This window comes from Drosophila simulans, chromosome 3R (assembly GCF_016746395.2).
Source record: "Drosophila simulans strain w501 chromosome 3R, Prin_Dsim_3.1, whole genome shotgun sequence".
NCBI classification, from domain to species: Eukaryota; Metazoa; Arthropoda; class Insecta; order Diptera; family Drosophilidae; genus Drosophila; species Drosophila simulans.
Genome location: NC_052523.2, coordinates 21,418,144 through 21,445,468, shown reverse-complemented (window position 1 = coordinate 21,445,468; position 27,325 = coordinate 21,418,144). Strand labels below are relative to the sequence as shown.

General features: G+C 42.7%; 6 protein-coding genes across 9 annotated transcripts; 2 read left to right on the top strand and 4 right to left on the bottom strand.

Annotated features, from left to right (window-relative positions):
- Nucleotides 1-93: 93 nt before the first annotated feature.
- Nucleotides 94-2,277, bottom strand: LOC6729560 (synaptic vesicle glycoprotein 2C). Its single transcript, XM_016177515.3, has 9 exons — nucleotides 2,138-2,277; nucleotides 1,904-2,065; nucleotides 1,674-1,836; nucleotides 1,458-1,579; nucleotides 984-1,398; nucleotides 796-922; nucleotides 452-735; nucleotides 269-396; nucleotides 94-215 (listed from the first exon to the last, which is right to left on the bottom strand). The coding sequence occupies exons 1-9, from the start codon at nucleotides 2,208-2,210 to the stop codon at nucleotides 169-171; spliced, it is 1,521 nt and encodes a 506-aa protein (XP_016036228.1). The 5' UTR covers nucleotides 2,211-2,277; the 3' UTR covers nucleotides 94-168.
- Nucleotides 2,278-2,808: 531 nt separating this feature from the next.
- On the bottom strand, nucleotides 2,809-5,249 carry LOC6729559 (synaptic vesicle glycoprotein 2B). Its single transcript, XM_002104831.4, has 9 exons — nucleotides 5,075-5,249; nucleotides 4,845-5,006; nucleotides 4,595-4,757; nucleotides 4,200-4,321; nucleotides 3,836-4,142; nucleotides 3,665-3,772; nucleotides 3,469-3,601; nucleotides 2,990-3,401; nucleotides 2,809-2,930 (listed from the first exon to the last, which is right to left on the bottom strand). The coding sequence occupies exons 1-9, from the start codon at nucleotides 5,172-5,174 to the stop codon at nucleotides 2,896-2,898; spliced, it is 1,542 nt and encodes a 513-aa protein (XP_002104867.1). The 5' UTR covers nucleotides 5,175-5,249; the 3' UTR covers nucleotides 2,809-2,895.
- Nucleotides 5,250-6,358: 1,109 nt separating this feature from the next.
- On the top strand, nucleotides 6,359-7,217 carry LOC6729558 (SAYSvFN domain-containing protein 1). Its single transcript, XM_002104830.4, has 2 exons — nucleotides 6,359-6,601; nucleotides 6,664-7,217. Exons 1-2 carry the CDS (start codon nucleotides 6,458-6,460, stop codon nucleotides 7,051-7,053), a joined length of 534 nt encoding a protein of 177 aa, XP_002104866.1. The 5' UTR covers nucleotides 6,359-6,457; the 3' UTR covers nucleotides 7,054-7,217.
- A 62-nt stretch (nucleotides 7,218-7,279) lies between these two features.
- On the bottom strand, nucleotides 7,280-21,757 carry LOC6729557. 4 transcript variants are annotated; one of them, XM_016177513.3, is made up of 6 exons: nucleotides 21,465-21,757; nucleotides 10,966-11,329; nucleotides 10,794-10,905; nucleotides 10,596-10,735; nucleotides 9,127-10,348; nucleotides 7,280-9,069 (listed from the first exon to the last, which is right to left on the bottom strand). In XM_016177513.3, the coding sequence occupies exons 2-6, from the start codon at nucleotides 11,279-11,281 to the stop codon at nucleotides 7,956-7,958; spliced, it is 2,904 nt and encodes a 967-aa protein (XP_016036226.1). In that variant the 5' UTR covers nucleotides 11,282-11,329; nucleotides 21,465-21,757; the 3' UTR covers nucleotides 7,280-7,955. The 4 variants fall into 4 exon arrangements, with proteins under 4 accessions (XP_016036226.1, XP_039150597.1, XP_016036225.1 ...); XM_039294663.2 differs by lacking the exon at nucleotides 21,465-21,757 and adding an exon at nucleotides 12,572-12,924; XM_016177512.2 differs by lacking the exon at nucleotides 21,465-21,757 and adding an exon at nucleotides 12,437-12,520.
- Nucleotides 13,298-23,953, top strand: LOC6729556 (tyrosine kinase receptor Cad96Ca). The gene is made up of 11 exons (XM_016174729.3): nucleotides 13,298-13,495; nucleotides 14,487-14,667; nucleotides 16,697-16,956; nucleotides 17,015-17,830; nucleotides 18,965-19,232; nucleotides 19,882-19,970; nucleotides 22,546-22,685; nucleotides 22,752-22,857; nucleotides 22,919-23,058; nucleotides 23,122-23,263; nucleotides 23,323-23,953. The coding sequence occupies exons 2-11, from the start codon at nucleotides 14,532-14,534 to the stop codon at nucleotides 23,545-23,547; spliced, it is 2,322 nt and encodes a 773-aa protein (XP_016036223.1). The 5' UTR covers nucleotides 13,298-13,495; nucleotides 14,487-14,531; the 3' UTR covers nucleotides 23,548-23,953.
- Nucleotides 23,954-25,149: 1,196 nt separating this feature from the next.
- Nucleotides 25,150-26,117, bottom strand: LOC6729555. Its single transcript, XM_002104827.4, has 2 exons — nucleotides 25,811-26,117; nucleotides 25,150-25,742 (listed from the first exon to the last, which is right to left on the bottom strand). The coding sequence occupies exons 1-2, from the start codon at nucleotides 25,968-25,970 to the stop codon at nucleotides 25,195-25,197; spliced, it is 708 nt and encodes a 235-aa protein (XP_002104863.1). The 5' UTR covers nucleotides 25,971-26,117; the 3' UTR covers nucleotides 25,150-25,194.
- Nucleotides 26,118-27,325: the final 1,208 nt, after the last annotated feature.

The following is a 27,325-nucleotide window of genomic DNA, read 5'->3' as shown; positions in this document are numbered from 1 at the left end:
CAAATTTGTTATCGATATATGAGTATAGTCACGTATTGTAACGGCTTTTTGAACTGGAAGTTATGTCACCAATTTAAATTAAAAAAACAACCGTTTAAATATTGAAGTAAAAATTTAATAAAAAACATTAGAGAAGAAAAATATACAAATACAAAAATTAACAATTCATTAAGCTGAGTTCCGAATTGGTAGGTAATGAACTATAACAATGCACACTGGAATGAAATATTGAGTTAGTTAAAATTCTTCCATTGGTCGAATTACTTACCAATTAGCGTGCACGTAAACATGGCAAAAGTGGTGTTGCAATAAGGCTGCAGCATAACTCCCATCAAGTTCGTAGCTGCAATGATCCCAAGTCTTCCCAGTGACATGCAGAAACTAACTGCCTTGGATCTGATCGAAATAGTAAATTATTATTTCAACTTTAATGAAAAAATGGATCAAATACCTCAAATGTGTAGGAACCAAATCAACAATGGCGCCAATCATAATTGAAATCGAAAGCCCTGGCAAAAGAATGTAGAGGCAGAAGAGAACAAGGACTCCTGTTGGACTTTCCATAAAATGCAAAAGGACTCCACTTAATGTCGCAACTGCCAGAGCAGCTAAAAGTACGTTTTTACGGCCCAAAGGATTAAGTATTAGTCCTTGAATCGAAAATCCAATCAGAAATGCGAAGCCTACAACGAGGTTGTCTATATAGGTTTTGCTACTAATAGGATCGGTGCAATCCTAAAATGATAATTAAGTATTAAGATTGGTTACTCAATTTTAAAACATGTTCATAATTACCAAAGTTTCTGTAACATTGGGTTGTTCTACGGGTACGCTGAGAATTTCGCAAACTGTTGAAGAGTTATTTTCGGCACCTGATGACCGATTAACAATTTCGGGAAACCAAAGCTGCATGCCGTTTGAACTATGAAAAAATGATTTATAATTTTAAGGACTCATTAAAGTCTATCGCCATTAAGGATTACCTGAAAAACATTCCGAATAATGCCAAGTTGCACAGAATAAAATTAAATCCATGTGGCTTGTGGAAAAGTGGTATGGTGGCCCTGCAAATTTTGGATAATATACCACATCCTTGGCTTTCGGCCAACAAGTTTTCGCCCACTGGATCCTCGGACTTTAGGGTAAATTCATCGCAGTTTAGAACTTGATGTATAGATTTTCCCCTGTTAAATTTACTGATCCAAGCCACAGCTTCAATGGCTTCGTTGTTCTTTTCTTGGGACAGCAGGAGCTTGGGGCTTTCAGGATAATAGAGTAATATCAAGCCGCCAATAAATCCTGGCAGCAGACTAACTAGCAACAGCAAACGCCATGGCCTAAACACAAAATCTCCAATGCTGATGGCCCAGTTCGATGAGAGTACCAACCAAGCAGTTGCTGTAAGTTAAAATAATTTAGTTAATAAATCTATTATATCCGTGAGCAATCATGCATACCTGGAACATATATGGCCGTAACACTAACAAACATAGTCGAATAGTTAATCGCCACGGCGCGATGTCGTGGTATATTGAATTCACTCAGATATGCATAGAGTGCTGCTGACACCGCGCCAACACTGTATTCATATGACAATCGAATGTGAGAATTCATTCCAGCATGGTAGAGCCAAAGATTTTTGCAATAAATTACGTTTTAGCGCTCGTACTCACCTAATTCCAACGAGAAGGTTTATAATGTTAAATAGCCAGACGCTGGTAACGAACATCAAAATGAACTGCAGGGCATTGCTGGCGAAATTACCATAGAGCAGGACCCTTCGACGACCTATATCATCGCTGATGTATCCCCATATGTAGGTCGATAGGAAGATACCTGTGAACACCACACGAATTTCCATTGTGATCGCCGTGTATACCAACCCACTCACATAACAACTCACCTGTAACACTTGCCGCCATCATCACGCCCTTCTCGGCCTGTGTGGTTTCAAACTCGCATTGCGAGGCGATCACAATGATGCTCATGGCTTGTTGGGCTGCAACGGATGTGATGGTCAGCAGTCCGCTGACGAGCAGGAGCAGCCACTGCGTCTTGCCATAGCCTGTTTTTTTGTTTTTTTGGCCAAAACCCAGTTAAAAGCAGCAGATCAAAATACGTCATCCGAGTTAGTTACCTATCTTCTCCAGCACCATGTCATAGTCCCACACATTGGGCCCGAGGGTATTGCTCTCCAGTGAGCTGTGCATGTTGACATACCTGAGATAACTGGCGACTGGTCAGTAAGTTAGTGCAACACTTGCTTTTAAGCATTGTATTCTAATAACCCCCCTGTAGAACAAATGAGCGACATGTGAACCGCAAACCAGTTTTGAGATTAAGGCATTTGAATTTGATTCAAATTAAACATTTTGCTGAGAGATCTCAGGCACATCAATGAATTCGATCTTATATGCAAGCTGGTTGAGAATGTGTGTATGATGCCAGTGGGGTTAGTTGTCTCATCTTGCTATCAAAGCATAAAAACACTCATTGAAATTGCATAAATCAGTTAATATACAGTAGGTTTTAAAATTCGTTGGATATTTTAGAAATAAAATGGAAAAGTTAAAAATATATACATATACTTTCTCAGCACAACAAAACCTGAGTGAAATTCCAATGAAAAATGTGGTTTGGATTTTTGCCCGGTTTTTTAGAGGGAGTGTCAGTCTCTTTTATTGTATTTTTTAGAGAACAAGGTCATAGAATAAAGTGGCCTAAAGAATTGTAGCAAATAATTTAAGTTTAGGCAATATAAGATGGTAACCATACTTACTTTTCTATTTCATATGCCAGGCTAATAGGCTCAGTAAAAATATTGTTTTTCTTAAACATTCTAATTTATTTTGGTGCTTAAATTAAACTTAGCTACTTAAACTATAATGGCATATCTTAAATAGGCAACAGCAACGTCAGACTTGCACATACTGTAAAGGTAAAAATCTTTAGCTTTATACGTACGTTTAGTATGTAATAGGTTTCTTACCCAGCACAAATCCAGAGAAGACCCCGAAAGTAAGAGAGCAATAGGATTCCAGGAGCACTCCGATGATGTTACTACCGAAAACACTTCCCGTGCGACCCAACATCAGGCAAATGCACACCGCTTTTCCACGCAGATGGGTGGGCACCAGATCGACGACTGCTCCACTCAGAATGGAGACACAGAGTCCCGGCAGTACCAGATACAAGCAGAAGCAAACCACTATGGCCACCTCGTCCTTTATAAAGATCAGTGCAATTGCACAAGCTCCAGCTAGCGTTAATCCAATCGAAATGGAGGCCTTGCGACCGATCGTGTTTATAACGAGACCCATCAAGATATAGCCAACGATTAGTGCCGATCCATAGGTGATGGTGTCTATATAGCTCTTGGTGTTTATGTGGTCGTCGCAGATCTGCAATGTGAATTCAAGAGGAAATATAAAATACATGGCCTACTTATGAGCTTATAAGTTTACTTACCTTATTGGTTGCATTCGCTTGCATTTGATCTATTGACGCATCAATTACTTGGCAAACAGTCATTGAGTCGTCCGCCGTGTTTGAGCCCAATCGATTTTGAATTTCTGGATACCAGAGACCCATGCCCGAAGAACTGTTTGCGAAAGTTAAGTCTTATCATTGAAAGCCAACTGCAATTTGCGTGATTATCACTCACCTAAAAAATAGACCACACATAATCGTACAGCTGATCACGAAGTTCAGCAAGTGAGGTCTTCTTAGCAGCGGCATAGTTTCCTTCCACATTTTCTTGATTGTGGTAAACCTTAAATGGTTAGTTAATTTGTTAGTTTTTCAACTCACTATTTGATTAGCAATAAAAACTCACGCTGACTTGGATATGAGCAGTATATTTTCTCCATTCGCGTTATCTTCCGTTTTCAGTTTATGAACCTTGAATTCGTGCAAGTGTTTGCCCGAATTCGTCACTGCAATCCAATCGACTGCCGCAAAAGCCTCTTCAGTTTTGTGCAAGGACATTAGGATCTTGGGACTCTCGGGAAGAGACCACAACATCAGTGTACCCACAACACCAGGCAGCAAGTAGCAAATGGTCAGCAGTCTCCAAGGACGCAATGAGAAGTCATCGGTGACACTGACACTCCAGTCCATCGAAAGTATTAGCCAGGCGGTAGCTTCAAGCATTAATTTCGAGTCTTTAAAGTAATCAGGTTACATACTGAAGTTATTACCTGGAACATAGACGGTGGACACTCCCACGAAGAGACTAGCGTAATTAATGGCAATTGGACGATGGCGGGGAGTGAAGAATTCCCCAAGATACGCATAGGTTGTTGATGATGCTCCCGCAATGCTATTTAAGTTAGATTGATAATATTGTTAGAGTGAGATACATGTGTTCGATGGTTAGCAGATAACGTAGTTAATTAACGGAATTGCAGTTCTATTCTATAGTTTTTGCTTCATACTAGCGAAAGGTCTTTGAGTTAAGGTCGATTATATCCACTTTACATCCATATACAATATCTAGTGCAATGTAATACCCCTAGTATTTGCGTAAGTTCTTAATATCTTATAATCACTATAAAAACACGTTGTTCGTTGTAAATTCTAATAAAGTACTTACAAAAATCCAACACCGAAACGAATGAACACATAAAGCCAGTAGTTCGGTATGACGGTGGAGCATAAGGATAAGAAATTCCCGGCGATCGTCGTATAGATCAGCACTGGTCTGCGACCTATAGTGTCACTCAGGTAACCCCAAAAGTAGGATGAACAGAATATGCCTGTGGAATAGTTAAGGACCACGTGAAATATGCCACTATGGAAACGTGAAAGATAAGGTTTTACTAATGCTAATTAAAAGTGCTTACCGATAAAACTGGCCGCACTCATGACCGCCTTATCCATTGAGTTCATCTCGAAATCGCACTGGGATACTATGGTAATATAGGACATGCCCATGGTCTCGTTTATGACCATCATCAGGAGAAGTCCTGCGGCAAAAAGGACGATCCATTGCACTCGCCCGAATCCTGGGATGCATTAAATTAAAAACGAAATTTTATAAGGATTCTCAAGGCTTCCAGGACATTTGCACTACCAATAATTTGAAGCACATCCTCGTATTCGTGACCAGCACTGGTACTCCCAGCCGATTTTGGCTTCGATTCAACGTCTTGTTGGCCCGATTCCGAACTCATAGTGATCGCCTGGATTGACTTTCGAGATATCTGGCATTCCCGAACCTGCGACAAACTAAAACTGACGAAATGTCCAAGTTGAAGTGGGTATAAAAGCAGTGGCAGTGTGGCAGCAGCCAAGAGGTTGGGTTATCAGACGGCACAATAAAGATAAATGAGGGTCTAGATGATATTCTGTTTGTCTATAAAATGTGTATCACTCATATACTACGACTGGGAATCTTGGGCAAAAAGAAGATCGCACCCCTTCCTCGCCCACCGGAACTGTCTCGTTTATTCCGTTTTTTCAATTCATTAGAGCAAATAATACAAAGGTTCGTTTCATTCTGCACCACGTTCTGTCACATATTCGCGTGTCTTAACACTCTGCAACATATTTTTAAATATATATTAAGAATTGAAACCAATAGTATCTTTATTTGTGCTAATGAAAACCTATAATATAGAAAACTATGTTATCTGGCCTTACAAAATTAATTTATTACTAAAAAATAGTGTGCAAGGTATCTAAAAAATTTCCGTAAGACCCCCGAGGTAAACACTTATTTGCTAGAGAGTGATACCATTGGGGCAATAATTGTGGCTAAATACAATTAAGTGCAGTAGTTACAGTTCTTTCACAAAAAAATATTATGTTTAATTGTTTACCCCTTCATGTTTACGATCATTAAAAGTGTGAAAACGGAACGCCACTTGGGGATTACCGCCATAAATCCCTTCACACATGGCGACATATATGTTCGCTTGTGGGGAAGACGACACCTTGAAGCGACCCCATGACATCCACATAGTAGTGGATGATTTTACATTTGCATACTAAGTGAAAAGTGAATCATTTCAAAGTTGGATATGATATGAATGAAATATCTAAATAATATGGATATGGAAATCTACAAGTGGAGGTTATACCTATTATATGGCATGGGTATTAAAGTCTTTGTACAACTCTTTACATTGTCGTTAGATCGAAAGACAAAGTATTCAGCCTTAAAATATTTTTATATATATTAATATTAAATAATTCGTTAAACATATTGAACACACATATATTATATCGATATTAATCATTACATTGAGTTTGGAAAAGATATAATTATAAAAAACAACAAAAAATTGTTGATTTAATTTAAAAATTAATAAAATAAACAGGTTCGCTTTAACGGGCGTTCCCGGTTGCGAGTATCGATAAGAGTGCACGGAATTATCGCCTATCGATATGTTGTTGACACGTCCAGCTTAGTTTATTTACAATTTGGTGGGCAAAATCAGTGCATTTGCGATTTATGGCTGATTTTCAAGAACAGCTGCGACAGTATCGCGCTCAGAAAAGGAGGAAGGAAACGGTGGACAACTTCAAGGACAAGCTACGAAGATTCTGGATGTTGGGAACCGGGGCTAACAAAGATACCACAATAGAGGTACAACAGGTAAGATGAACACCAAACATATGTGTGTGTTTTATTTATTTTGACGTACGTGCTTCATTTAGCCACCTACTAAGTTCGAAGCTATCTCGGAAAACTCACACGATGAGGCTGTGACCTCCAGTGAAAGTGAATTGGTGCCGGAGGAGCAGCCCACCAGATCCACAGACCATCACCACAAGGAAAACAACTGCCTAAAGTATACCCTCTGGACTGTCTATCTGCTGTTCTGGATAACTCTCTACGTGATTGCCATAAAGCTTAGCTTCGGATTGGTCTTCCTCATGTTTTCCGCTCTCTTCGGTATCTACTTCAACACCCGGACGGAACCAAAGAAACGGAACGAGATGAGTGCCTACAGCGTTTTCAACAAGAATTGCGAGAGTATAGATGGCACCCTGAAGGCCGAGCAGTTCGAAAGGGAAATCCGCTATGGATCGGGAAGTGTACGATAGTCATACGAGTGTATCATGAAATAATATATCCAATGTAGTCTAGACAATTTTATAATAGTATCTCTAACTAGTATCTTATGTAGCTCTTTGGCTGTTAAAGTATACTTTATAATGTGTTATTGGTAACTATCCCTATCTTCTAAATAGATTTTTATTAAACATGACATGTTGATCTTACCTTTTGTTAATCAATCAAATGTAGCCTCAATAATACTACAGTAAAATGTTCTAAGGTCTGTATCTTTTTATTGGTAAAGTATAAATCTATCAATTCTGTTTGAACGATTTTCACAACGAAACACAAATGTAAGTTTCGGGTTTTGCTCAACAACTGCCACAATTTTCATCAATAAATTGATTAATTTAAATAAGTGCAGACAATATTTAGATAAGGTCCTATTTATTAGCTAATCTTACAGTCTGCGATGTACCTCACAACAGGTATTTATGTACACACTAAGTTATTGGATACACATTCCCATGCGTGCTTTTCATTAAATTTAGTAAGGCTGTTGAAATATTTTCCATAGAGTTAATGTTTGTAGGCCTTAGTGCATAGATTTGTATGGCAAAGGATAGGAAAACCAACATCATAACGATTAAGTAACTATATCCGCCTATTTATCCGTGCATGCTTTAGTGAACATTCAGTGCTTCATTGATCAATTCCAGGATCTCTTCAGTTTACCAACTACATCTATGAGTATTGCTATGTACAAACTAAAGTAGGGATTATTCTACTGTACTACTAGATGGGGTCCTGTAACGTTCTTGTTCGCCGGGGGAGCGAGGAAAAGCTTTGGAGTAACCTATTTCCAGCCACGAAGTCACCAGGCTCACATGTGAAACTCCTGATCCTGAGCCAGCAGGAGCTCCCTGGCATGGGAACAGTACTCCGCGTGCTAGCACTTCGGCAGGAAGGACTTTCTGGAGGGCAGCAGGCACAGGATGCTCAACGCCATTACCATGTGCCAGATGGAGTGGACGATGTGGTAGTTTTGCTTGGTCTGCAGAAAGGCATAGCACACCAGACCGGCGACCACGAGGGTCAGTCCAAAGGGCAGCCACACCGATAGGTATCTCCGTGAAGGGAACAGCTTGCGAGACTTGGCACACCGGAGGCCCCAGCTGGTCGAGATCAGGCAGATCCCCGTCAGAGCTGGGGCCAGAAACACCCATAAGCTCTGCTTATTCAGCTCCGTACCAAAGGCCAGCAGAATGGCTCCAAACATGTGCAGTAGTGAGACGAGCTCTGTCCGGACATGGGCCATGGCCACCAGGGTCACCCAGATGCTCAGCAGGCCGCAGTAGAAGTCGCAGAACTGCAGCACACCGATCTTCACCAGACAGAAGCTGTACTCATCCTCGCCAGCGTCGCAGGCGTGATAGAAGATCGAGAAGAACATGGCGAAGAAGTAGATGACGCCCTCGGTGTAGTAGCGCCTCTTGACCGCCATGTAGATGCTCGGGAAGAATAGCAGGTTGCTTAGTGTAAGCAGCAGAGTGGCCAACAGGATGGACATGTTGGTGGGCACCTGCGAATCTTCCGTGCAATCCCAACCACGATAGCCCTTCGAGCAGACGCACGTGGAGAAGACGAATCCGCCGGACATGTAATGATAGCACCTTCCAAACCGTCCACATCTTCCGGCCACACACGGACTGGAGGACACCGAAAAGACCACCGAAGTGTTGCAATTCTCCACCGCCACATGCTGCTCCATTGCCGCCTTGTGGTGTTCCACGAAGAGCCGGGTCATCTGCTTGAAATTGGTACTGCACTTGTCGTCCATGATGCACTCCTTCACCTTGAGAGTTTCGGTTTCGTTCATCGCCTCTAGGCAATCGGGAGACTTCAAGCAGCTGGTGTAGCGGGGAACGGATTCAGCACAGTCACACGGGGAACGCATGTCAGCCAACATGTCCTGGTGCTTGCTGATGAACTCCTTGACGCTCTCCATGATGGACACCCGTGCGGTTCCGGATCCGTGGCAGAACAGCCCCATGGTCACATACCTGCGAATAGTATAGGTGTATAGTATTAAGTTATGATGTGAAGTCTTCCGAACTTACCATCGACCACTCTCGGGGAATGGCACGTGGACCAGACCCATGCTCTCCGTGTTGTTAACAATAATGGAGGCCTGCTTTAGCCGCTGTCCGTAGCGGCACTTGTCTGGATACTCCGGCTCTCCTGGTTCACCCAACTGCATGCAGACCACAATCTGCATGCTTTGATTGCTGGTCGCCGAGACGGCGGGCACCACCTCCTCCTTGGGATCCCCGATCAGTCGCTCGGCCAGGATGCCGCCCAAATCAGGCGGCTGTGTGGGCAGACTCATCTTCAGGCTAGCGCGGTGCGCCTCCTTCATGGAAAGGGCAAAGGTAAGGGTGCCTCCAATATCGGCAACTTCGCCCAGATCAAAGGCGAATCCCGAATGGGTTTTGGCCGTAAGATTGAGGGTTTCGGGCACCGTTCCGTTTACATCCGGCCGTAGATCATAGTCAAACATGAAGAATTCGCGGTACGTTTGTCGCAACAGCGAGTAAAAGTTCATTTGACGGAACTTGGTGGGCTCCCAAGGATTTGCACTGGAACTGTTGGTGCTGTTTTGCACGGTCTTGGACTTCTGCATTGCATTATCTGAGTCCTCAGTAATGTAATCAATTTGCAGGACATACGATAAACTATGATTTGTATGGCTATTGTTGGCCTGAGAAGGCATTTCCGGTTCATCCGCCTCGTTGACGAAGGTCAATAGGGCATAGTGCCACGAATTGGGCTGCACGCCAAACGGAATCGAGATTTCCGTCGTCTGGTTTGGCCGGATGATGGTGCCGTGGCCATGATTGTGATCCGTACCGCCCAGTGGATATCCATTGGCCCGCACATGGAAGCCCACCGGCGGACACTCGTCGCACACTTGGTTGAACACTATCCGCGCCGTAGCATCGCCTATATCGTCTGGCACATAGAATCTGTAAATGATTTCATTGTTTGCGGTCGGCGTGCTGTTGTGGTTTTCCGTAGTATTTGGAAACTGAGCAGCTCGGCTTGATTTTCCCTCCGCAAGGGATTTGGATGCAACTTTCTGTTTCTGCTGCTTGGGCGGAATGGAGCGCAGCGGCCTGGAGGTGTTTAGTGCATCCTTGGTTATATTGGCTCCATTCAGTTGGGGCAGAACATGACTTGTTAGGTTGTCCTCGTGCTCCTGACCATTATTTATGATTATCGGACGGAATCGGGAAACGGACATCTCGGCGGACAGCAGAGTGTCACATGAGGCAGCGAGTCCTGCAAACGGAAATTAAATTCATAAATATGCATGGGTCTAAACACAATGCCGAAATCATCACAATCGGATTTTTGCATATTCAAAAGGCTTTTATCTCTGGGGTAACAAAGTCAATTTTTAAAAATATTCAAAAGCCCAAATAAAATATATCACAATGGAAGGACTTTTTTTTTATATCCTGCTGCAGTGTCAATTAAATATTTGAAGGTAATCAATAGTTTAGCTGTAAATTGAATGGGGAAATACCTTGTTGTTCAATGCGGTCGTTATTGGGATCTGACCAACTCACAAACGCCACCGCAAACCAGTTGCCTATATGAGGTCCTTCAATGGTAATACGCTGCTGCTGCTCATCGGATAGAAACTGTAGGTCATATACTTTAAATCTGAAATATATCAAATTGATTTCGTTAATTTGCGAAGAGTATATTCAATATTATATACCTCTGATCCTTGGTAAAGAAGTTCTTGGGAAAGGTTATGTTCTCTGGACTTATCACTGGATAACTGCTCGCCTTCAGATGCAGCGTGACATCCTTGGGCTTACACTTGCGTTCTAACAAATTAGTAGTACCAAGTTTAAAGTTACTCTACCTTTTGTATTTGCAATACTCACGAAAGGCACTTTTGGGATCCTCGAACGCCTTGAATGTGAAGTAGGCACTTCGCGAATCGGGTGGAACATCAAAATGCAGGATGGACACATCCTTGTAGGATGTGTATTTGAGCAGCGAGTTCGAGGGCAGTCGGACTACTAGTTCCTGATCCTCCGGCAATTTGAGTTCCTCAATCGGCACATACTTTGTGTACTCATCCGAGGGATTTTGCAGTACAGGCACACTTGAGTCCACAATGAGATGGTGGTCGATTAGTAGTAACATGAAGACCACTAGGGGACTGAAGTTTGAACGATGTGCGAGTATTTGAATCATTGTGTCCTGGTTAACTTAATGTGCGTTCGCTCCAAGTAATGGTTGCTCCTGGAATGAAAACAATTGGCATTAATTAGTTGAGTATTACGCTGAAAAAGTGCACATTTACTTTAAGTATGATTTAAAGAGCATCCCGCTCAAACTTTCATGCCAGTAATTTGTTTTTATTTCGCGTGCCATTTCCAGGAGCAAGTTGGCTCAACTAGAATGGGCCACATAGAGGCCATGGTTTTGTCCCCACGGACAAACCCAAACGCTGCGGACATGGATAACATATAATGCTGGGCCTACGGATGAGCATAAATGTACATATTCCCATGCCCGAAACTTTCTGGCACAAGTACAGACATAAAGCCTTTTTGTTAGCTTGTGCAAGTAAATTGCACCGTTGCAAAAATGCCAAATTCCGGCCCATTTGTGTGGCGCGGCCAAAACCAATGTGGATTCGGTGCTATGGAGAACTTGTCCGGCAAAAGCCGAAAATAAAAAACTTCTGCACTCGATGCGGTGACGCTGGGTCTGAACTGTGCATTGTTGGCTAACACCTACTATAATTTATGGCCGACTTGTAGCCCCCAAGCACCAAGAGAGCTATCTCGACTAGACTGCAGACTATCCGTGGGCTTACCTCATGCCCAATATATAGATACTCGACCACCACATAATCTGTCACATAAAAAGGCATATTGACCAAAAGTGAGCACAATTATTTATCAGCTTGATTTATCCATACCTGTTGCAGTTCTACATGCAATTTGTTTACACTGAACAAGCTAAATATTAGGGCCGAATTCTATATTGTTTATGAGCTATATGCATCTATATTATACATCGCTTTGAGCGAGCTTTTAATTAGTCAGAGTATGTGTTTTCTGAATGAGAGTCGCGAAGCAACTGACGCATGCTGTTTTGGTTCGTAGAATTCGTGCTTGACCTAAGATCTTATCAGTGCCACTCAATTCTCTTATCGAATTGTTGTGGAAACATGCTCTTATCAGTTTAGCTTTGAGCTCATTCAGTGTGTCAAAACAATAGGCTTTTCACTCAAATATTTAATGGGGCACTGTAGAATGTGAATTATTGATGCGTAAACGATGCAAAAATGCTTCTCAAGCTTAAAACACTTGCTTTTGCTGATAACACATATCTGCTTACTTATTCATCAAGCTGAGTGAGATATATATATCAAACACATTATGTTCGACCGAGAAATGACATCCCACTTTGCCGGTCGCCAATAGACTGAAAGCATGAGCTCAGCTTACCTGGTTTTTTTTTTTTTGGTTATACCTTTCGTAGATTGCAGGTTTTGAAGATGGCCAAGATCTTTGAATGTGTCTTAAGAGAGGTTTTGCCCTTTTTTCGCGGGGAAAATCCGCGTGACGCATTCGAGTTTACAATGCATTTGGGCAAGCAAATAACTATACTGGCAGTTAGGTAAATAAGCTGTCGCGGAAAAGCTTTGTTGACCTGTTTTGGAACTTCCGCGGCGTTTCCATTGACGACGCTGCTACTGCAATCGACCATATATCCACCAGATATCGGATGGTCGCAAAACAGATAAGCGCTTTGATTAATGAATGGGTCTCGGTGCACTAAGCTTTATTGTTCCGGGGAAATGGGGGAAATCCCAAGGCGAAGCGTGATGATCTCGTGGTGAGTGCTTAGAAATAGAAATATATGATTAGACCTGGTATTTACAATATTTACATGAAAATGTTGGGCAATATGTAAGTTAAAGCCTTTACGGCTTTAAAATTATTATTTATTCTTATCTATGGCCGATTGTGAGTCTAATTTGTATTCAAGTACACAATAATCTGCACCAACTACTGATAACTGAATTAATAATAATGCTCCGATCCACAAACATAATTCCAAGCAAGAGAGAGAGAGAGAGCAAAGAGAGGCTCTGAGCAAATGCGATCCACAAGAGAGCAAGTTCAAGTTCGTTTCTTGTGGCGGCTAAACAAGTTTTTCGTTTTTGAGAGCGCGAGTGAGTGGTTATTTTGTGGAGAGGTCTTTAGGATTGGGACTGGGCTCCATAGCTTCAGTTGTCAGTCCGCCGAGTGGTTAAACGCATCGCCGATCGAGTCCCGCCGATCTGGGATCGCCCCATACGCAACCCGTGAAAGTTTGTGGATACCAGTTTCAGTGGCTTTGTGTACAATCTATATATGTGAAATTCAACGAAAATCCCACCCTAAAATAAAAGTAATAATGGCTGCAAATGAAAATCAAATTTATAATATATACTATGTGCAATTGGGTGACTCACCGTTACCAAAAAACAGCCGTGTAAATTCGATAATTATCATATTGGAATGGCCTCTTTTGTTGGCCCCAAGTTGATATTTATATAATTAAATGATGAGCTTTTATTTTGTCGTCTTTTTATGGAGTGCAAACACACCTCAACTCGGGGTTTTCTTCAGTTTCTAAACTTCCTTTTAAATTATTTGAATACACAAAGCATTCCCAAGCCGCTCTCTTTCGCACCAATCTATCTGTCTTTTTCCGTGCGATCTTAAACTATGTGAGAGTGTGCACATACAGTTGCGGACAAAAATCTAAAGTCATACATAAAATGTGAAATAATTAAAGACGACCTTCATATAATGCATCTATTGGAAGAGTAAACATCTAAAATTTTTAAAAATACTCCATTAAGAATATAATTTAACGTGACCTAAGTTATGTACCCAACTATTTGAATGTAGTTGACTCTTCTGGAGATTTTTCAAATATTTTCCTTTGTCGCTGCTATTGCTTTGACCGCTGCTGTTTGTACATATATTGGGGTTGTGCTCGGTTGCCCAGTTTGTTTTGCTATTGCGCCATGCACCCGATGCCGTATACGTCAAAAAGAGAAATCGCCGACCCGCTTCATGACGCGCAGCGTCTTAAGTTATATTTTCTTTTAGTTGGGCGTGATGTCTGCCCTTCACTTAAATATTTCAACAATCATATATTGTATGCTGGATCATTGCAACCAGTTGGCAGTGGCATTTGGCATGCAATATTTCCGGGCTAAAACAAACGCCTGTTTCCTCTTTGTTAATTTAATAAAACCCATTTCTACGGTGGAATCTGCAGAATGCGGACGACACAAACTCCCACGCGTTGATATGTTTTTTTTTGTTTTCGATTTTTTTGAACACGTTGCGCAGCAGCTTTTAATTAAAATTTCATCACCTTGTCTCAGTCCTCGGACATCTGGCAGGCTGCCTTTTAGGCGGTTGATTGCGCAATGGTTTATCACCATCACAACCACGAAAGTCGGATAATACACTGCAGAAAACAATTAACTTCCTGGCGGAGAAGAAGCCTGCTGCTGACCATCATTGTGGTCACAGCCACAGTGGTTTCACTGATTTCACAAGAAGGTAAGTGTTATTAAGTGAATATTCTGTAGGGCCTGCTTACAACTGTAATTAAGCATACCCATTATGTTGACAGTAGCACTCTTAACACGTGCACCTAGATTATCTGTCAGATTGGCTATATGAGGGTATCGGGTCAATAGTCTCCGCCTATCGCGATGTCGCAACACGTTAATGACCACAATATTGATGCGTAATTGGCGCCCGAAACAATGCGAATCGCTCTTGAAGTCCCACAATGGTCCAATTGTCCCCGTGGGCGAGAAAAACAAATGGATTTGAGCTCCAGTACATTCAGCCTTGACCGTGAATGCTCCACCAGCTTGCTGGGCGACATTTCAGCGAAGGCGTTTAAGACCCGGTGTTTGAACTCTTAATTCGTCTAATGGGCCAGGAAATAGATTGAATTTTATTTATATTTTTAATAAAAAACCAATCAATTGGGCACAGAAATCAGAGTTCAACACCACTTATTTGCAAATGTTTTTGGTGCACAAAAATATAAATATTGGAAACAGTTTTTCGCCATTCAATATTTCTTTTATTAGTTTCGCAACCGATTGTATATTTTCGTGAAAAATAACCATTAAAGCGAATCAAGTTTTAAAAATTTAATTAAAATTTTGATTTTTTTTTCACAAGTAGCCAATAATAATAATATAATAACAATTTTCATCCAATCAATTATGTTTATTAGAATAAATGGAATCGATTGGAATCATTAGAAATGAAGACCATTTGAACTTAAGTCTTCTAAATTTTCTCGTTTCCTGGTAATAAATCTTTGGAAATATGTCTTATTTAAAATTATTAATATAACTGTCGAGCTGAAACTCACGCACACAACTCATCAGCATATTGTGCAACATTTAGCCGAAACGGAACATTTCTGCGAGCATCGTAATAAATGGCAGTCGTGTATATCTGGATGTGGATGGGCTTACACGCGGACAGAGCTAAATCCGCTCGAGACAGTGTTCCAAGACCTCAGACCTGTTTGGCCACGCAATCCGCAGTGCAAAAACATGCTGCTCACTTAAGCGGCGCCGTCAGACACGCTGTTGGCCAAAATAAAAAAATAAGACTCTCCTTTAGCCGTTCTCCGGGTTACACACGCACACATATAGCCATATAGCCGTATAGCCATATATCACGTATACGTATTCGTTACATGTGTTCGCATTTGTATCTGAAGGTCGAGCGCCAGCAGAAGAGATACAAGTGCAAACAACTCAACCGGTTATCACGTCACGTCGCTTAGGTCCATTGAATGATGCTTATGGCTGACTTATGGAGCGCCAAGAAATCAACTGAATATGCGAATATTTCACGGACATTCTCGGTGGACAATGAACCGATTGATATTCGCTAGAAAAACTGCCACCACAAATTTTCCCCCAGATGTTGCAATCTGGCCCTCACCCAAAAGGGGGTAGCCTTTGTCTGCACTTGGCTCGCGTTCAAAGCGATTCCCAAGTGGGAGACATCCGGGTCAATAGCTGGCACTCGCAGTATCCGAATGAACTTGGCTGCCAACTGTTGGCCCATGGAAATGCGAGTGAAGTTGCTGCCTTAACCAATTAATCGCTGTGTCGTCATCGGTTTCGACGACGGCTTTGAATGGATTTAATAGGTGCTTGCTGTGGGATTACAAAACAAGTTAATCGCTTCACATGCACACTCTGCTTTTAAATGCTATAACGTTTCTAGGAAGGGGTTTTCTAGGGAAAATTATAGTTTTTTTTTAAATATATTTTCATCTAAATGATTTTACATTATATTGTATATTAAAGGGGATAGTTAGGAAGTTAAACATGTGCTCTACTAACTACGTTATTACTTTTGAATCAGAATCGAGGTGATCTCTAAGTTTTTATGCAAACAAAGTGTGGGATCCTGTTGTTATATTAAAATAAAACTCTTTATAAAACCGGTACTGTAACATCAGAGAATCTGGCTTATGTACAATAACCTGTTGTTCATGAACATGCTATAAAACGGCATATTATTAATTTTTCATGTAAATTTTCAGCCGAGGCCCACAATCAGAATGCACCACCGATTCTATATGTTCGCGAACGCAACTGGCGTATTTCGGAGACCGAGAAAGTTGGCCAGATAATCGATAGAGTGCGGGCGGAGGATCCGGATGGCGATGATCTGATATTTGGCATAGAACCGCGGTTCAGTCTGCCTGGTGGTGAAAACGATGCTAGTCCTCCGGAGAAGATTCCCTTTCAAATCGATCGGGAAACGGGAGTGGTAACTCTCAACGAAAGTTTAGCGGGAAGGGTAAGTCAAATGCATTTATATATTTGTGGAATACCATATTCAATTTGATTCCTTATAGGCTGGTCAGAATTTTCTCATCTATATAACTGTCACCGATGGCTCCTATACGGCAAAGAATGAGGTTTTCATCAATATCTTGGGCGAGCGGGAGAATAGCTCCGGCTATCGACCGCAGACATCAATTTCGAACGTGGTGCACAATATATCGCAATTCCTCCCACGTTTCGACCAGCTGCCCGGTGTTCAATCCATCCGGAATGGGCTGCCAAACAGCCGACCAGGCGGTTGGTATCCACCGGTGCCCCAGAACAATATATTCGGTCCGCCGCCATTCGGTAACAACTACCCACCGCCCCCGCCGAATATTCCCGGCGTGCGGGGAGAGCAGAGTGGAGAAGAGGAGCAGCCGGATGAGGAGGTGACACCCACAACACCCGTCAGAACCAGCTCCACCACGCCGAAGAGTCGCACCAAACTGACGCCGATAACTGCCAATAATTCAACGAGGGTCGAATCCGCAATACCCGCGGAGACAACGACACCGAGTGGCGGCCACCATTATAATAGCACCAGTCCCATCACCATTTTCTCGCTCAAGTCCGGCACAATTCCGATTGTGGTCACCGTGGGCGGATTCTTTGCCGCCATCGCCGTGCTCCTGGCGTACTTGTGCCGCCGACGCCTCTGCGCCATCAGCAGGACCCTCAAGAAGACCAAGGAGAAGGAGGAGCTGGCCAAGAAGTCCAACCAGAGCCAGCTGAGCAGCACGCTGACCGACGACAGCCGCAACTCGATGGTCATGCAGCAGTGGCAAGGACCTGTGGCCTTCGCCAATCGCTATGTTCCCTGGGAGCGGGATCAGCAGATGGGCATTGTGAGTGGAGTGCAAGCAATATTAACTAACTAATTTCAGCCACTAAAATGCGGTTACTTAGGTAGGGTATCTCCTGCTGAATGCCCTTTGCGGTTTTGGTAGCAATTTCATTATTAATAGGTAGCCAAAGAATTATTCAAAAGGAGTATGGCAGGGTGCTAATAGATTTAGGTCAGACCTTAATGGTATACTTTACAAAAGCTCTACAGTGAAGTAAAACCAAAAGTGCAGACGTTTTTTATCTTACAAAGTAAAGAGTGCGAGTCCTGGCAACGCAATCTAAAATTCATATTTCACAGAAGGTCCATTTGAAATGATTGCATAAAATTAGTGGGCGATGCAGAAGAGCTTATGCAAATATCGATTGAGTTTTACCCGTTCCGGGAGTGATTGGGGCTTAGGGCACTGAGTCCCTAATCGACAGCTACTCCAGCGCAGATTTCAACCTCAGTTGGCTCACTCAACGCCTCCTCCGCAGAAGAGTGGCTCTCGTCCTTCGGCCCCTTGCTCCCTTGGTCCTTAGGTCCTTTGGCCCTGTCACCCACAGTATCCACGCAGGCAGGCAGTGTAATTGACAGGAAAAAGTAGCTGAATGCAGCTGCATGTTGGCTTGGAGCCCTTCGAGTCTGCTGGGAACATCCTTTCATTCGATTCCCATTTATTGACAGCGAATGCCAAAACTTCAGCAGGCTCTCGCGTCATCAGCAAAAAACTAAACCGCGCGTAAAAATTTTGACATTTTGTGGTGCTGACAGCTGGGCTTTATTTTGAAATTTTGAAATTTCGGCACTTTGCTATAACAATGAAATTTTGCATCCATATAGTTATTTATTGCATTTTTTGGCTATGTTTCTAAAGTTAGTCCTGTCATGTTAATTGCAAAAGCTATGATGTCACTATAGATTCTAAAGTTCCGCTCTGATTTTATAAAACTTAAATGTCAATCAAAGTTTAACCTAGATTTTATGCCGTCACCACGGTTAACGTGACAACCAGTAGGGGATCACAACTAATCAAAGTGTTTTTTCTTGTTTTTCTGAATCCTGTACGCGACACAAATGTCAACATCGCTGGCATTTCCGCTCACCTGGACATTGGACATTGCACAACTGCCATCGATGCCGTCGCTCAAAGGCAACGTCCCAGTTATCAACAGGTGTCACCAATGGCGGGGTATCCTCCGCCGGAGTGCCCAGTCCCGGGACAGGTGAGCCGGGTTCCAACTTGGGCCCGGGCTGCGTGACAGGTGGAGCAGGAAGTTCCGGCGCACCGGAAAACGCTTTTGCCGGCGAGGCCAACTGCGACCGCTGGGAATTCCCCCGGTACCGATTGAAGTTCTTCAATATCTTGGGCGAAGGAGCCTTCGGACAAGTTTGGCGCTGCGAGGCCACCAACATAAATGGTAAGTTTGAGTGGGAAACAAACCAAATAAGTTAAGATAACTATGAAATCTAAGCCGCAATGCAACAATTCATATCCCTTGGGATAGATTAGGGTCATAATTCATTCCTAAATCGATTTTGATTTAATGTATTAGTTTAGCTTGAAAAAGGTATTGAAAAGGTGTACACCTCGTTTAAATTCCCATTAGAGGCAGGTCTTTCGTTTCACGAGATCCATAATTTCAACAGAGTAATTTCATCAATTTCGCTGTGATGCCGAAAGGAATTTAAAATGGAGCAGATTGTGCATTCAATCAGCGGAGTTCCACAAAACGACTGGCTCATGCAATCCGGCAGTTGTTGGCCCAAATTCAAGTGCTCAGGTGCTGCAAAATTGTGCATGTAGTAGTGGGTGGATGTCCACCACCCACTCGATATACCACATTCCAGAGCTCCACACTGAGCCCTTTTTTATGAGCACGTATGTAGAATGGTCTGCAAAACGAAAGGCAAGTGATTTCTGGATTTCTATAAAGGCAGACAAATAGCCCAGGTTCCTAACGTGAATGCAAAGTAATGGTAAACTTTAAATATTAAATAGGTAACGAGTGTATGATTTTAAGAATTTAAACAAGATACAACCGACTAAGGATAATTATCTATTTGCAGGCAACGAGGGCATTACCACCGTGGCTGTGAAGACGCTCAAGGAAAGCGCCACCGAAGTGGATCGCAAGGACCTCTTATCCGAACTGGAGGTGAGTTGGATGGCTAATCGCATAATTCTGGCGAATCAGCATTTACAATTTCCTAAATCAACCGTAAAGGGTATGCAAAACACCGACAAAATCGTTACAACATCCCCAGTTGGCTCGTGTTCTCGGCTGCCTTTTCCTCTGTCACTTTTCATTCAATTGGTCGCCGTCGCCTTTTCCGCCCAAGAAGCAAAAAAAGGAGGAGGAAAATATCCTGACAGACTCGCTAACTCGACGACTGAGTACTGAAAACTGAGAACTGAAAACTGGGAGGACTGTCGGGGCAAATCTTGCGAGTTGGTTTTTCTGGTTAGATGAAAAAGTTTTGTAAATTGAAAATTAACGATGCTGAAAAGTTTCGAAAGAATTCCTTTCCTGCTCCCCCGCTGCTGCCCCAGCCATTTCCCCTCGAGTTCGGATTTAATGTTTGCCTTTTTAATGAAAACGCAGAGGAGTCCACTTATGTGTCTCACTCCAGAAAGTTTCCAAATGTTTCACTACCTGCTGCCAAGTTTGCAATTGCAGCTGTATTTAGGTAAATTCTGGAATATAATTTGGCTAAGTGGTTCAGTGTTTGGCCAAAGTCTAAGAATATCCACCTTGTTTATGCTCGACTTGACCACTGATTTCTTGGCCACGTTTCGAGTAGTCACTGTAAAGTTCCATCTCTCTGGTTATTGTCAAAAAGTCCTCCATTCAAGAGTTTTCTAATTTAAAGTTTGCCGATGCCTTTCTCCACTTTACTTTGCCTGTCATTTAGTTATTGTCCTTGTTGTTAGCTAATTAGCTTTGTTGGGCACTGTAATCTGGTTAAAATGCTTTTTACTGAATTAAATTTAAAGCCCAGTATGGCAAATGCAATTCGGCCATGGTCACGATGTGGGTTAAATGCCAATTCGAATATTGTCTGCCTTATTGCATATTGCATATTCATGCTCGCCAAAAATACTGCGACAAAATGATTAATTTATGCCCTTGTAAGTAGCCCGGTGTCAGGCGTGCATATTTAATGAGCTGGATCCTTGTGGGCTTACATATGCGAGCACTCCGAAAAATCCTTAAAATCCAGTCAGCTGGATGGCTGGCTTAAAAGAAAAATGTGCCATGTCAACATATATCAGCATTTCGGGGCTCAAAACGCCTTTCCGTTGTGTAAATCCAAATGCGCTGAGCTGCACAATTGTCCGCAATCAGTGGGCTAAAATATTTTCATTTCGAATGGCGAATCAATAAATTTGATTGTAGTGGTCGGAGCGGAGGTCCTTTGTTCCGGGCGCATTTATGGTCCTTTAATGGCATCAACACTTTCAGCCATTTGCATACTTGTGCCAGGCAATCAAAGGAGTGTTGTCATGGCAATTATTCGCCACTATCTCATATATATTCGTATCTGAACTTCAAAATAGAGTAAGGCCGCAATGATAGCGACACAAGAACTGGGGCCACTTTCCGTATCGATTAGCATTTACATACTACACTTGGGTGCATTATTATTACCTCTGGTCTCGCCGGTTTGGAAAAGTCGATGGCTAGCTAATGAGTTCATCATTTGGGGGCACCGAGGAGCATTAATTCAACGCGCACACAAACACGCACCGCACTCATTTCGGGCGAAACTATTTTGACAGCAGTTGCGGGCTGTAAACACGGAGGAAACTCCCGCAGCCTTGCAAAAAGACGACAAAAAAAGTCCTTTGCCGGATACCAAACACAATCCGAACTGTGCGCTCCGGCGCCTTGAAACAAACTGATTCCTGTTGCTGTTCCTGCCAGCAACAAAATAATGAAGAAAAAAAGAAAAAATAGAAACAAAAAGAACCACAGCATCCTCTCGCCTGGAGGGCCACCATACCACACATACTCGTATCTCTCTGAATCCGAGACTGAGCATCTCGCAGGACCTCCAATCCGCTCGTCCTGCGCAGTGCAACTTTCGGAGTTCGAGACCTTTTGCGGCCTGGCCTTGCCCCTTGCAATCTGACTCTGACTCTGTGACTCCGTGACTCTGAATCTGAATCTGACTCTGAACAGGAATCTGAGGAGGAATCTGATGCCATAGAGCCACTCTAGGGTTGCCGTCGTGTGGGTCGCGTCCTTCATCATTAAAGTCGCATTTGGTTCTCGTTCTGGTTTTGGTCCGGCAACGGCATCCTTCTGCGGCGGCAGTTTATCATGTTCTGCGGATTACCCCAGAAACGAGAATAATTGCGAGACTTTAATTTTAGAACAATGAAAAATTATGAATGGCCCTCGGCTAGGCTGCAGACTCATTCCTCAAGTTGCCTCCGCACTTGGCCATTGTGAAGGCGCTAGAGACCTGGAAAATTACCGGGCTTTATTGTTTTTTTTTTCCTTCGCGCGGCGGTCTTAGTTGTTCAAAGTTTGAATGTGAATTTGAGGGCAGACGGCTGGTTATTAACTGAAATGAATGACGGCTACTTGGGAAATCTGATAGCCCAATAAATCAGCAGGAAAGTGGCTTAATAAAACACTTATTAATAGGACTTCTGCCTCGTTAGTAAAACAAACAGCTGGATTGTGACATTTATAAAGCAATTTGTTATTAATTTTTTCGTAGGTAATGAAATCTCTGGAGCCACACATCAATGTTGTTCATTTGCTGGGCTGCTGCACGGACAAGGATCCCACATTTGTGATTCTGGAGTACGTGAATCGGGGAAAACTGCAAACGTACCTACGCAGCTCACGCGCCGAAAGGTAGGCAATATTCTATTAATTCTTACAAATATTAAAAACATATTAATATTATTACCTTCTTCATAGGCACTATGGAAACACTCATGGGAAGTCAAATGTACTAACGTCCTGCGACCTTACATCCTTTATGTATCAAGTAGCTAAGGGCATGGACTACCTAACATCTCGAGGAGTAAGTTGACTTGGAAAATCGAAGTACTATCTAATTGATATATATGCAATTCCCTATCCAGATTATCCATCGTGACTTGGCTGCTCGTAATATTCTCATAACGGATGATCACACTTGCAAAGTGGCGGACTTTGGCTTCGCAAGAGATGTAATCACCTCAAAGATTTATGAAAGAAAAAGCGAGGGCAAGCTGCCCATCAGGTAATAATTATGTCAAAAAATCATTATAAACAAAAGTTTTCAAGCAAAGACTTGATTTTTCAGATGGATGGCTACAGAGTCGCTATACGACAATATATTCTCCGTAAAGTCGGATATCTGGAGCTTCGGCATACTGATGTGGGAAATTGTGACGCTGGGATCGACGCCTTATCCTGGCATATCAGCAGCAGATGTGATGCGAAAGGTATGCGCAAATAAGAAATTTATTGTATATATGCAATAAATATAATTTATTTTGTTTAGGTAAGGGATGGATATCGCCTGGAGAAGCCCGAGCACTGTCGTCGGGAGCTGTATAACATCATGTACTACTGCTGGTCCCACGATCCCCAGAAGCGTCCTCTATTCGCGGAAATAATCCAGATGCTCGACAAGCTGCTCCACACGGAAATGGATTATATCGAACTAGAGCGGTTCCCCGATCACAACTACTATAATATCGTTAGTCTTAGTGGTGAAAAGTTGTAGTAGGGTGGCCCCCAATGCACTGAACCCGAACCCCAAGAGCTTTATTACCTCCAAACGACTTTGGGACATCTGCTTCCAGTAAGTTGATACTCTTACTGGAATTTGCATACAGAGTGAAGGTTTACACTGCCATTACGAGTCGCACTGCAAGTAAATGTAAGCGAAACTGTATCTTTTGGATATCCGACACGTGGAAATGCCAAAGTTTTTGAGCTTCGGATGGGGGATATACTCCAATGCAAAGGCCGTTGTAATTCCTCTTAAACTCTAAGTTGATTGCATTGTTTGCGTTCATGTTTTATTTATTTGACTTGTATTATGTACTTAATTTATCGACCGTGTATAGAAGTTATACTATATGTAATTTATATTATTGTTAAAACAAAAAAAAAAACCATAAATATACACTTAAAAGCGCCATTCTTTTCGCATCCTTAAACTCCCTTCAATATCCTTAAACATACATCAACCTAAGCCGAATTCGTTGACGCATAGTTATTTAGAGACTTATTGGCATGGCAAACTTTGCAGCTCCGGCGAACTGAGTACGTGCATAAATGATGCCGATGGCGTCAAAAGCTGACGAAGCTGATACCTAAAAGACTGACTACGTGACGTGCATCCAGAAATTTAGCATACTCGCATTAAACGTATCGATTTCTGCTCACTGCGGCAACGAACCATTTTCATATGGCTGCCATATAATGGGTTTCAAATCGCATCTATTTAAATCTTTAGTTATTAGTCAGCATAAAATGCAACAGGTTGGCATTGCATCAGAAACACATTAAAGGCTCTATTTGGGTCGCCATTTAAGCCCTTTAAAGTGGCTTGCAAAATACGCAAACTGGGAGTGGAAAGGAGTAGTTCATTTGGGTGCGATTCTATTTTTATTACCGAGGTGCAGCAACAGCAACAGACTAATTGTGGGTTAAACTGAGCACGGCTTTTATATGTTCCAAGAATCCGTGGCACAATACGGCGCATGGTCCGCTCTTCTGGAGCACGTGCCTGTGTTGTTGGATCGGAGCAGGAGCAGCAAGCTATTGTGGCACCATATGTCCGCCTATTATGGAAATATTTGTTGTCATGCTGCCAGAGAGGAGTAGCAATTAAAGCAGCTAGTCAGCTGTTTATATAATCGTGCGATCAATATACTGCACAATTTGCATTTGAATGTATTACTATACAAATGCGTTTATAAATAAATACACAGCCTAGCTATAAGCCAGTGTTTTGTCATTAACGTGTTTGCCAAATGATTTCAAATATTTAAGATGAGAATATTTACCAGCTCCGTTGAACAAAGCTCTTTGTGCGGAGAGGACATGCGCAGCTGTGTTTATACCAAAAGCTTGAAGGACTCCGAATTCCCTAACATATAAGACATCAACTAGCCAAGTTTAAATGCCCAACAGTTATAAACCATTTCATTTCAAATCTTAACTTCTTGTTCACTTTATTTATAATTTTCATGTTGAAAAAAAATATGAAAGTTACATGCTATGCTATGTTAATAAATACTCAAACAATCGTTTGATTTAAAGCGCGTTTCTGGCATTATAAACTACTCTAGCCTAAAGACAAGTCCAATGCCAGCATATGAACCTCTATTGCACAGCCCTCCATTGTGGATAGTCTAGGGATTTAGATGTAGTCATCATTGTCGGGGCCGTGCAATTTGGTTTCCTCGCTCTCCCGCTCCAACTCGTTCATCTTGGCCTGCATAATGAGGTCCTGGAATGATCCGTACTCAGTGTTTTGGCGCGTCTTGGCCGTTAGACCCACATCTCCCTCGTCGTCGTAGAAGTTATCGGAGTCGTAATCAGTATCCCTGGCCATGTCCAGGTCGGGATAATCGTGCTCCTCGGCGTTGCGGGGAATTCCGTGCTTCAGATAGAATGAGTTCAGCAGGCTCTCGATCTTCCACGATGGCATATCGGAAACCATCTTGACGGCGATCTTCCGGCGCGGCCTCTTCAGGGTCTTGTGTGGCCTATCGGACAGTTCAAAGTTCAACGAGGTCTTCAGCGTGCGCTTGGATGCCGTCAGCTTCTTGAGGATGGATCTGTAGAGTCCCATGAACTGATCGGGTTGTGGCTTGGCCTTTGGCAGTGCCTTTGGGTTCTCCAGAATGAAGCGATTGAGCAGCTCCTTAGTGCCTTGCTGATCCTTTTGCGATTTTAGCAGTTCAACTGGAGGGGAAAAAATGGCAAAGTTAGTGAAGAGTTCAAAAGAAGCTCTAATTTAAGTCACAACCCACCTTTTTCTTGGCTTAGTCCGAGTGTGTTCTTGAAGACGCCCCAATCGTCCTTGGGCCCAGTCTTGGCAGGATTCTTCTCCGCGCTCTTGATGTAGAGAGCCAGGCAGCTTTGCTGGATGGCCGCCAGCAAAATCAGAATGATAGCTTTTCCCAACTGCATCTTCAGATCGATGTGCTTCGTTCGGTGGTTGTGGCGAATGTGATGTCCTGTGCTCCTGCCGTGCTATCCTTATATACCTCGATCCTTTCGGACTGATCCGCATCCGCGTTAATTGACATAACCGCACATCAGCGTTGCGTGGCTGCGATAATCAGACAAAGGCTGCAAAGGCGCTTGACACTCGAGACATCCGGGGCGCCTGCGCCTGCGCAAGGACCACTTTTGGCCAAGGAGTCAGCCCAGGACGACATGTGCTTGATTGAACCTCCGCCGCGCAGCGCCTGCCTTTGTTTTTCTAGGGAACACTTAGCGCGAGCCGCGGCAATTAAACGGCAAACTGAGCGCACACAAAAATTAGTGCTTACGCATCTTGCCTCAGACGGCGGCCAGGTAGCCCGCGTCCAGTCCCGAGTCCTGGCCACAGGACCAAGCTGGACGAGGCAGAGCGAGGCGACACCCAACGACAGGCGACTAGCGGCCAATGTGGGAATCAAAGTGCGTAATTGAGTCGCTTAAAAGCGCCAAATGGTTTCATGAATGTACCGCTCTCACCAGGCTCACCAGGTAGACGCTCGCCTTTCAAATGCGAAAGGAAGTACAAATAAATCCTAGCGCCAGCCATAAACGGATCAACTGCGCCGATCTCAATCCGCTGGTCTCCGCTCCTGCTCCTCGACAAGTTCTGCGCTCGCTAATTATTCCTGAATGCGGGTTTTATTGATGCAATATAAATAATGCAAATGCAATTTGCGGTGCATGCAGACAAGGGGGTGGTCCCTAAAAAATGTGCCATCTAAGCCATTGCCACTGTCGCTGCCACTGCAGCTGCGGAAGACCAGCCTCGAGTGCCCGACGACGCGTAATTATGTAATATGCATAATGACAATAAATAAAGTAAGTCGAAATATATGTAGGTAGCCAGGGGAAGGATTCTATTGAATAAACTGAGGTGATTATGTTGCATGTGGAACTATCTTGCAACCCTCTAATTTAAATTAAAAAGAAATACATATGGTAAACGAGTATTAAATCCTTTTTTCACATTTAATTTATTTATTTAGTTGTCATATATATGTTAGTCAATCGATTTACCAAGTATATATAGGAAAGTTTTGTTCCTTCTGTGCTATATTACAAATATAATTTTGATACATTCCACCAAAATTTATAGAAAATAGCTTAAGTAAAAATGACTAGCGAAATGAATAAAAATTGATTAGTTCTTTATTTCTCACGTGACTTCATGTTTTCAATATAGCTAAGCCTTAATATCCAAGGCTAAAAAGCAATAGGTAATCGTTCAATTCAATTACCTACTACGTTAAAAATATGAATGTCAATTTTAAAAATATTCT

What these genes read in the sequence shown, in the direction of transcription:
- LOC6729560 (XM_016177515.3), bottom strand. Translation starts at nt 2,210, where the DNA reads ATGCACAGCTCACTGGAGAGCAATACCCTCGGGCCCAATGTGTGGGAC. An exon ending in GATGGCGGCAAGTGTTACAG is followed by an intron (nt 1,837 to 1,903) that starts GTGAGTTGTTAT and finishes TGGTGTTCACAG; the next exon opens with GTATCTTCCTATCGACCTAC. An exon ending in TACGGCCATATATGTTCCAG is followed by an intron (nt 1,399 to 1,457) that starts GTATGCATGATT and finishes TTTAACTTACAG; the next exon opens with CAACTGCTTGGTTGGTACTC.
- LOC6729558 (XM_002104830.4), top strand. Translation starts at nt 6,458, where the DNA reads ATGGCTGATTTTCAAGAACAGCTGCGACAGTATCGCGCTCAGAAAAGG. An exon ending in CCACAATAGAGGTACAACAG is followed by an intron (nt 6,602 to 6,663) that starts GTAAGATGAACA and finishes TGCTTCATTTAG; the next exon opens with CCACCTACTAAGTTCGAAGC.
- LOC6729555 (XM_002104827.4), bottom strand. Translation starts at nt 25,970, where the DNA reads ATGCAGTTGGGAAAAGCTATCATTCTGATTTTGCTGGCGGCCATCCAG. An exon ending in CGGACTAAGCCAAGAAAAAG is followed by an intron (nt 25,743 to 25,810) that starts GTGGGTTGTGAC and finishes TTTCCCCTCCAG; the next exon opens with TTGAACTGCTAAAATCGCAA.
- LOC6729559 (XM_002104831.4), bottom strand. Translation starts at nt 5,174, where the DNA reads ATGAGTTCGGAATCGGGCCAACAAGACGTTGAATCGAAGCCAAAATCG. An exon ending in GTCCACCGTCTATGTTCCAG is followed by an intron (nt 4,143 to 4,199) that starts GTAATAACTTCA and finishes TAATGCTTGAAG; the next exon opens with CTACCGCCTGGCTAATACTT. An exon ending in CTGCTCATATCCAAGTCAGC is followed by an intron (nt 3,773 to 3,835) that starts GTGAGTTTTTAT and finishes TAACCATTTAAG; the next exon opens with GTTTACCACAATCAAGAAAA.
- LOC6729557 (XM_016177513.3), bottom strand. Translation starts at nt 11,281, where the DNA reads ATGATTCAAATACTCGCACATCGTTCAAACTTCAGTCCCCTAGTGGTC. An exon ending in CGACCGCATTGAACAACAAG is followed by an intron (nt 10,349 to 10,595) that starts GTATTTCCCCAT and finishes TTCCGTTTGCAG; the next exon opens with GACTCGCTGCCTCATGTGAC. An exon ending in TTCCCCGAGAGTGGTCGATG is followed by an intron (nt 9,070 to 9,126) that starts GTAAGTTCGGAA and finishes TACTATTCGCAG; the next exon opens with GTATGTGACCATGGGGCTGT.
- LOC6729556 (XM_016174729.3), top strand. Translation starts at nt 14,532, where the DNA reads ATGGTTTATCACCATCACAACCACGAAAGTCGGATAATACACTGCAGA. An exon ending in CGCAGCTCACGCGCCGAAAG is followed by an intron (nt 22,686 to 22,751) that starts GTAGGCAATATT and finishes CCTTCTTCATAG; the next exon opens with GCACTATGGAAACACTCATG. An exon ending in ACTACCTAACATCTCGAGGA is followed by an intron (nt 22,858 to 22,918) that starts GTAAGTTGACTT and finishes TTCCCTATCCAG; the next exon opens with ATTATCCATCGTGACTTGGC.